This window comes from Bubalus kerabau, chromosome 22, assembly GCF_029407905.1.
Source record: "Bubalus kerabau isolate K-KA32 ecotype Philippines breed swamp buffalo chromosome 22, PCC_UOA_SB_1v2, whole genome shotgun sequence".
NCBI classification, from domain to species: domain Eukaryota; kingdom Metazoa; phylum Chordata; class Mammalia; order Artiodactyla; family Bovidae; genus Bubalus; species Bubalus kerabau.
This window is the reverse complement of record NC_073645.1, coordinates 24010563-24019835: the sequence shown is the minus strand read 5'-3', so window position 1 is coordinate 24019835 and position 9273 is coordinate 24010563. Positions and strand designations below refer to the sequence as shown.

The 9273-nt window shown below is 44.7% G+C and overlaps 1 protein-coding gene across 1 annotated transcript in view; it reads right to left on the bottom strand.

Moving 5' to 3' along the window:
* The window catches only part of HIF1AN (hypoxia inducible factor 1 subunit alpha inhibitor), a 41079-nt gene extending 32283 nt beyond the window's left edge, over positions 1-8796 (bottom strand). The window contains exons 1-7 of the mRNA XM_055560460.1: positions 8604-8796; positions 8092-8342; positions 5206-5354; positions 2565-2710; positions 1664-1770; positions 1187-1250; positions 848-958 (exon numbers count right to left, since the gene is read on the bottom strand). Of these exons, the coding sequence (XP_055416435.1) occupies positions 848-958; positions 1187-1250; positions 1664-1770; positions 2565-2710; positions 5206-5354; positions 8092-8342; positions 8604-8780 (1005 nt within the window). The 5' untranslated portion in view covers positions 8781-8796. The remainder of the gene's footprint in view (positions 1-847; positions 959-1186; positions 1251-1663; positions 1771-2564; positions 2711-5205; positions 5355-8091; positions 8343-8603) is intronic.
* Positions 8797-9273: the final 477 nt, after the last annotated feature.

The window sequence follows — 9273 nt, the reverse complement described above, 5'->3', positions numbered from 1 at the left end:
CTGTGGAAAGACATGGGGAGCCAGTCAGAACTGTCTGTCCTCTAGCCCCAGAGCAGGACGGGGTGTGTCTGGAGACATCAACGTCCAGCCAAGGGCAAGGACAAGGCTTTCGTTCAATCTTGTAAACCCTCTAATCAACTCTCTTCCTGGAGGTCAACCCAGTATTCTGGGGCATGGTCCCCTCCTCTGGGTCCATGTTGGATTACTTTCCCTCTCACAACACCCTATACACATAAGCAGTGCCAAACTGACAGACAGACGGTCAGAGGAGCTAACACACCCCAGACACCTCAGAGTGTCTATCTGCGTGTTTCGTAAATGTGCCTTAAGAATCTTAAATGCTTCTTTATCCCGAAAGGATCACTTGCAGCTGGGGCTGGTGCTCTCTCCCCACAGGTGCTATGGATGCACAGGCTATCCACAGGAAGAGGTAAAGAGCATCATAAATATAAATCTCCCCCATTTATGCAATGGGCCACTGGCATACCTGTGTGGGAAGCAGGTCTCAACATTACCTAGAGCAGCCTTGGCACAGCTGGGAGCATGTGAGAAGATGCTTTGCTGCTCGCTTTCCGTTCCAGAAGAATCCCCTCAGGGGTCCCCAGCTGGCACACAAGCCCCATGAGGAATATTACTACTAGCATGGAACAGATTATAATTGATCCGCCAGTCAAGCCCAGCTCTCACCAAAAAATTAGAATTTTCTGAACATATCCATAACCTCTATGAAGAGAGAGGACAAGAGATACTGAAACAGACGAGCTACAGAGAACATGACACCAACCCTGACTTTCCCTGGTCACTCTGCCCAGAGTCACAGGAGTGCCACTTTGGGGCAGCCACATACCTCTTGTGGGTTCCCCAAGGCCTCTCCAAGCATCTTCTCAATGTTTCTCATTATGGCCACTTTCTGATGGGCTTTGAGAGGATATTCAATTCTCTTAGGAGTCGGGGCCCCCTGCAAAGGAAGCAGCAGCTCAGGAAATGTCTTTAGCAGGCTTCAGTGTCACGCACTGTACCAAGCACCATCCTCTCTTAAGAAACCCAGTTCAACCCCAACCCTCTTCATCTCCCTCAAAGACCTGGCAATCACTTCCAGAGACAGCCAACCTCCCTGTCCCACCCCCAAATAATTCATCACACCTACCTCACCCCACTCCCATCTAGAACAAAAAACCATAGTCACCTTATACCAGAAGTTCACAGTGATGGTTATCCCCCCATTTAGTAATGACTCTATGTGATGCCACCTGCAAGAAAACAAACAGGTTGCTGTTTGCCACCAGAACTTTTCAGAGGGATGGTTCCTCTGAAACTAGAAAGTCCTTATATAGCTGTTCTATATAAGGAAACAGTATCTTCACACTCATCCTATCAAACACACCCTGGAGCTAAAGGGAGTGGTGTTTGGTCTTCAAATACCAAAGAGCCAAGCCTCAAGCCTCTGGGGCCTCTTTGGACCAGAGGAACTGTTATCTTGTCTAGAGACAGTGTTGTCATTTCCCCCGGCTTAAGTACGCCCATCATCCGGATATGCCAACCTTCCTGTACATCACTTTAAGTCCAATCCTGCCACAACTCAAAAGAAGTGACATGGATAAGGCTTTCCAGGGAATGGGAAAGAAAGCTCCCCAGAAGCCCCCAGTCCTAGCCCCGTCCTCACCAGTACATTGGGATGTAAAGAACATCACCGGGGCCAACCACTGTTTCGTAACCAACCACGTTCTGGAAATTGGGAAACCTCTCGTAGTCAGGATTGTCAAAGTCCACCTGAGAGGTTCAAGAGGAAAAAAAAAAAATCAGTCAATCACCAAATTTTTATCTGTTACTTTGGTAATCAAGAAAGATCCCTTAAAAAGTCTTGAGAATTTTTTTTTTTTAATCCAGCAAAAGACACAACACACATTAAACATACACAAACTCTCCCAGAGAATGACATAAGAAGATGGGCACTGCTGAATGTTAAATGAATACTAGGCCTTGTGATCCTGAGGTCAAAAGCCAATCATCAAGGTTTACAGGTCAGAAACCTACTCATGGCCTGCAGATTTGAGGAATTAGGACTCATCTTTCAGCCAAACTTTCAGAAACTTTCTCCCAAACACATATTCGAACCAGCAAAGACTCCTACACAAGGCAGCTAAGCAGCTTTCTCCTCAAGGAAGAAGAGGAGCTCTCTGGTTGGCCACAAAGTCAACTACATACCTCACTGAGATCCAGAAAAGACCTTAAGTGACATATCTCAATTCTATTCATCCTTCTCTTTATCAAAAAGTAGCATCTGTGACAAAAGTAAACAATCATAAAATCTAATGGAGACATACACATTTTGTTTCATGAATTTATAATCCAATCAAATAGAATAACTAGAGCCCACCAGCATCAGTGAGGGCTTTGCCCTGACCATCTGGGGACCACCACAGGGGCCAGGAATATGTAAGCTACATTGTGAAACTGTCCTCTCAGTTTATCCAAACCTGGCATACTGCCACAGAGAAGGGGGACCCATGCCCATCTTGGATCTCTAAGGAGTTCTATACCCTCCTCGGATCATGCAAGCTCACCTGGCTCTGTCTGTCACAGGGATGATGAACAGGATATGGGTAGAGGCACTCAAACTGATCCGGAGGGAACAAAATGCATCGCTTGTGGCCTTTTATCTGAGCAAAGAAGTTCTGTTGCTCATCATAGTGAGCAGGTGTCACATTTCCTGTAGGAAAAAACACATTTTCTTATTCAAGACAGTAGCTCTACTGCACAGGATAGAACACAGGCTTCAGTGTTACAGACAAAGCCTAGTCTGCCCTCTCAGCAAAAGGTTCCAAATCAAAATCAGGGAGACTATAATCACAACTCTCATTCAATTAGGTGTTACACTTTTAATAGGTGATAGATCTAGTAGCAAACATCGCTGGCTAAGGGTTCACCGTCAATTAGCAGAGTGGATTTCTTTATATGACAGCTGCTACCCTTACTGTATACAACTGCACATCAAAATGATACAAGCGTGGAAAAACAATACACTCCATACAGCTATGCCCTGCTTTTCAGAAGTTCGCTTTATACCACTTTGCTTTTACAGGAGACCTATATTTGCACCCATTTTGCTAAATGAAAGAAATTCAAAGAGAGTTTTCATTTTTACAAAGAAAAAGGCAGAAGTATCACTCAGAGTTTGCTCTGGAGTGAGCCATTACAGAGGCAGTGAGCACGAGCAGTAAGAGTAGCACTGCCAACCTCCTCCCCTAGAAACTACACTCAGCATCAAGCCACCATAGCTCTGATTGTGTGAGCATCTGTGCTTTCTATTTACTTTGTGCATCCGTTAGCAAGATGTGCCCTAGGATAACTGCTTCTTTGTTTTACATCATCTTGGCTTATAGAAGGTTTCACAGGGATGGTCTACTTTCAGACAGCTAGTGGGAACCTGCACTTGAACTCTGGACAATGGCACAAACTCAAGGGAAACACGAGCAAGAGTTAGAAACAGTTGAAATGACGGTATCAGCAATGCATGCATGCTCTTCTTTGATGCAGTTAACCAGTCATTTTAAGTTGTATATATGTACTTACTTTGGGTAGCTCTTCTGGAGCTCACCAGGGGCTTTCCTGGTGGCTTAGACAGTAAAGAATCTGCCTGCAATGCAGAAGACGCGGGTTCGATCCCTAGGTTAGGAAAATCCCCTGGAGAAGGGGATGGCTAACCACTCCAGTAGTTTTGCTTGAAGAATTCCACGGATAGAGGAACCTGGTGGGCTACTGCCCATAGGGTTGCAAAGAGTCGGACACAACTGAGTGACTAACACTTTCTGGAGCTCAAAGATTCTCAACCTTTGCTCCCACTTCAACACACCTGTTGGACTGCAACACTTCTTTAGATCAACACTGGAGCTGTCGCTTCTCGTGGGGGCAGGGGGAGCATAACAAATTCCTGAAGAGTGTTGTGTACTCCGAATAATGCAAATTATCTAAAATGCCATCTTGAATTATCTGCCCTTGTGTATGCATGCTCCTCTTTATAACTGGGGCTGCATCTGACAGTTATAAAGAGCCCCACTGTTTCTCTGCACAGTCCTTAAGAGCTCAAGGGCCCTCTGCAAGGCATGGAGTTTAGAAAACATTCCCCAGTCTGCCTGAGTGGGCCAAGACAGCCACTTTACTAGGTGCAGAGTCCATGTGCATCCCTGAAGACGACTTCTTCTCTCGTCTCTGCCTGCTAGATCTACTTCCTTGCCCTCTACCACAGGATAGAAAGGCAACATACAAATTCAGAGTCAAGTAAACAAGAACTGGCTCCTGGTAGGTCAACCAAGAGTTGGCCTCAAAGGGGCAGGCTAAGGGACAATTCATAAGCTGCAATACTAGAAGCTTTCATTAATACTAGCGGTAAAAGATACAAATCTGGAGAAAAGACAATCAAAGGGGAAGAAGAGACTCCAGAGCCTGGTGGTGACTGATAATGAGTCATTACTCCGCTTCCTTGTTCAACTCAATTTACTCACCATTTACTAAGGACCTCTACTAGGAGCCGGCACTGAGCTAGTGACAGAATTGACACAATGACCCTGGTTGGTAAGTAGCTTTCTTTCTCCTCATTGGAGTTTAAAGGTGTCTCTTTTTGAAAAAAAAAAGTAGTATTCAAGTATTTGCTTATATACATCTAAAATCCTCTAGCAGGATACAGAAGCAGCTAACAACATTTGGTGCCTCCAGGGAGGGATGGAAACTGAGAGGCTGGGAAACTGGAGTGTAAGAGAGATTTATCACTACATACCTATTTATACCTTTTGAATTTAACCCCAAAAATATATTATCTGTTCAAAAGATAAGTTCAATTTATATTGGAAAAATATTTTTCTTCTACTAGGATAAAAATCTGCAGACATATCCAACAGAAAACAGCAGAATTTTAGAGAGATCTCCAGTAACTGAGTATATGTATTCACAAAGCAGCTGAGGAAGGGAAAAGGGAACTTTCTTTTTAGAGTACCTGAAGCTATTTTAAACATGTAACATATATTAATCTCATTGAACCTTCATAGTCAATTTTAAGGTATTACCGTGTCTGTTTTACAAATTAGGAGACTGAGGCTTAAGAAAGTTACATGACTTGTTTAAAGTCATGGATCGAGTAAGTGGTGGGGAAAGGATTAGAAATCAGTTCATGTGACCCCAAGTCGTGCTGCTTTCTGAAAGATTTCTTACCTTCCATGCCGATAAGCAGCAGGTTAGAGGTCAGCTGCCCCCAGCCACGCTTTCCCTGTTGCTTATTAATCCAGTTCCAGTTAAAACCCAAGAAGTCCATGACAATCTTCCTGCCCACAGTATCATTGAGTGTTTGCTGTAGATACAACCTATGTTCCCCAAAGAGAAAATCCCATTAGTGCATGTACACAGTGTCTGTGGCATGGCCTCCCTACACCTGGAAATTCAAACCCAAGCCCACACCAACACTTCTAACAAAAACAGCTGCAGTCATGGGACTCTCACAGAGCTGAATCCTCTCCTATCCTTCTTTGAGCTCTGTTCAACATCAAATTTTGTATTTTAAAGAAGTGATTCTTGGCTTTTTGGGTCACATTATGAATCTTTTATGAATCTAAGAGGGGAAAAAAGTACCCAAGGGAGGTTCCCCATAAAAATGCTCATACATCTAACTTTCATTTAATTTCATAGATTCCTCAAAGCCTACCCATGCTGCTGGTGCTGCTGCTGCTAAGTCGCTTCAGTCGTGTCCGACTCTGTGCAACCCCAGAGATGGCAGCCCACTAGGAACCCTAGAATAATGATTCAGCCTGTTCCAGAAACTCTCAGGGCCTGAGAGGTCTCCTTTGGCCTCCAACAGCCATTGTGGCAGATCGTATTCCCTCCTTGTGAGAGTTATTCTTCTGCACCTCCTTCAAGTAAGGCTTTCTTATTTAACTTCTTTGGCCACCAAGCTGTCCACAGAAGTGACTGGTGCTGCTTCCAAACTTTAATTTTAAGAACCAGTACACACTACCACCACATTACTTTCCCTCTGCCACAGCAACTGCAAAGTTTCAGATAGCAACTGCAAAGTTTCAGATAGCAACTGCTGGAGCGATCTAGGTCCCAAAGTGGAAAAGATGACCTAAGAGCAGAGCCTCCAGGTGACCCGAGATGGACATGTAGCATGTGTGAAAAATAAACCTTTGTTGCTTCACATTGCTGAGTCCTGGAATGAAGCCTAGTTTATCTTAACTGATTCAGCCACCTATCTATAGCAGCCATCTGGAGCTGAAGGAAGAAACCTCACTAAGCTTTCTGCAGACTCAGGGCCCCTAAGACGCCTGAGGAAGGTAAGAAGTTACTTAATACATATGAAAACCCAAACACAGTTGCTCAAGTCCCCAAAGAAATATTATTTAGGGGGCAAACATGAAGGAAAAAAAGTAATGGTGCTGAGAACATTATTTCAAAAGGCTCAAAGGTATCTCAGTGCCTGAGGATAACCATGATGTTTAAAGCAACCCTAATTAAAAATCTTGCTAACTTGAAGAGAGCTACCTGTGTAGGGACATGGAACCCTCAAGACTTGAATACAACCTTGGAATGCTCCCCAGAGATTATGAAGTACGTATATTCATACAAATATCTCTCAAGTAACTCTCAAAGAGTCAGAAACACTTCCCAAACAGGAATCTAAACAATTCCTCTGAAACCTTAACAGTAAATGCTCAAAACAGCTCAAAGAGGATCCCTTTACCTCAGAATCATAACAACCTGTATCATTATACAATGGGGTTAGTTGGTGCTAAAGTAGCCGGAAGGGAAAAATCTGCAAACAGTAAAGAAATTTTCCTTAAGTCATCCATAAGGTACAGACTACACTCCTAGCTCACATTTAGGCAAAATGTTCTGTGGGAAACAAGAACCTTAAAATGACTGGGAAATCAAAAGACTCATATCTTATCTCACACTCATTCTAGAGCATATGTTCACCCAACAGATTTACACTCCACCAGCATTATTCAAATCAATCTTTCTTCTCAATGTTGGTTGTGTGTGTGTGTTTGTCTGTGTGTGCATCAGTGCACACTGTGGTAAATTTGAGGACATTAATGCACGAACGGATTCAACTGCAACAGTCTCTATAAGACATAAAGAACAAATCTATTGTAGTTCAGATTCTGGAAACTCTTTTGGTAAAAGTCCCAACATTATGACAATAGCTAACAGTTAGGAAAACAAAAAAAGGGGGGGAACGGAGGGAGGTGGGTATTTCAAATCCTTTCACTCTGCCACATAATGCTAACAGAGTCTGAAAGAGAAATGGGGCTGGAAACTGAAGAAAAGCCCAGGGTTGGGCACCAAATGTGAGATGGAGATAGTCAGTCACCATCAAGTACTCAGTGACAGCAATTCCCCAGGAGTAAAGTTAAAGTAGGACTGGATGCTGTCTGAGAACTACATAAGAGAAGGTCCTCATAAAGAGAGTTAAAAGGGAGAGGTAAGTCACTCCCCTATGTGTGTGGGTGTCTTGTGTTTGCTATTGTCAATACAATGCAGAACATCAATATTCTCCCTACCCTCACCTATTCAACTTTTCAGCCTGTGCTGCCCCCATTCAAATATTTTAGGACAAAGGCTGCAAACCTGCAGTCTCAGGAAATTCACTGATGTTTTAAACTGGTCTCTGGCAGCATTTTAAAAAATTTGAATTAGCTGCCCACATGTAAAGCTTAAAAATTTTTTTAAATAGAAATCCTGATTTCTAGCTTCTCGGGGCTGGAGCGGGGCAGGGAGGGGTGGGATCAGACTATCTGGCAACCCTGGGGCTGCACTCCAAAATGGAAACAAGAGTTAAGTAATGACTTCTCACTCTTAACAGGGCATATGCCTTCAGCTTCATCATAGCTTTCACCCAAACTTCCACTCATTTCATTCACCTACCAGACTCTGCTAGGCAAGTGTGACTCTCACTTTATGAAGACAACAAATTTGAGAGTCACACTTCAAGTCTAGTCATTCCATCATCCCTCAAGCTAAAAAATTCAGCCTCAAATAAATACAGGCAAGAAAAATGGATGCCCTAGATTCAATAGAAAAAGCCATGATCTTGGAACTTACCTCTCTTCACCACCTCGCTGCTGTATATCCTGCAGTTTCTCAACAAACTCATGAAATTTCATTTCTTCCCTGTTGGACCTTGGCTTAAAGTTCTGGAAATTAGCCATCTTCTTCTCATCATAGTACAAGAACTTGTGGGTGCTGGCACTGTACACGGAGAAGTCACCGTTGCCAATATTTTCTTGCAGGTATTCAAGGTCCCATTTTAGTGCAGGATACACAAGATTTGTGTCCGTCAGCACCACAGGCTCCTAAATGGAAAAAATCAAGTTGTCCCAAGGAACTGGTGGGTTCTTGTCCCAAGATTCCAACTATTTTCCAACTTCAAAATAACTTCTGTTAACTAGCATGAACCCCGCAAGTTCCATTTCTCCTCGCTTCCCTCTCCATCCCCGCTTAGGCCCTTGTCCACAGCCCAGCGGGTCCCTCCCTTCTACCACCACTCGCCTTTGACCTCTCCTCCCAACCTGGTCCCTTCCCCCTCCCACTTCGAAAGCGGCTCCGCCCCCTACCTCATTCTCGATAAGCTCCTCCGCCCGGGGGTCGCTTTGACTCAGACGCGGGATGGGCCGGGTCGGGAAAGTGTAACTGCGCAGTTGGGACTCATCCCAGGCGGGGCTAGGGCCTTCAGCCTCTTCCCGGGGTTCTGCAGAGGCCGAGGACGCGGCCTCCGTTGCAGTCGCCGCCATCTCTACCGCTAGGGACGGCCCCACCGGAAGCGGAAGCTGCGCCTATTCCGGAGAAAAATACAACGGAAACCATAGAGATAGGCGGCAAGAGTGAGCGGCCCAGAAACACTAAGAACGCCGGCCTGAGCCCTTGGGGAGTGCCTCCTAATGGTAACCGATAGCTCTACACTGTAGACCTAGGACTAGACACTGAGTAGGGGTAATCATTTGGGCTACCAGTTCACAAAATATTATTGCTCAGTGCGTCCAGGCCTACACAACAGGCAAAGAAGAAGGCAAGTTTCAGTTCAGTTCAGTTCAGTCGCTCAGTCGTGTCCGACTCTTTGCGACCCCATGAATCGCACGCAGCACGCCAGGCCTCCCTGTCCATCACCAACTCCCGGAGTTCACTCAAACTCACGTCCATCGAGTCGGTGATGGCATCCAACCGTCTCATCCTCTGGTGAGGCATTAAATTTTACCCTGACGGATGGGGAGAGACACAAACTTGACC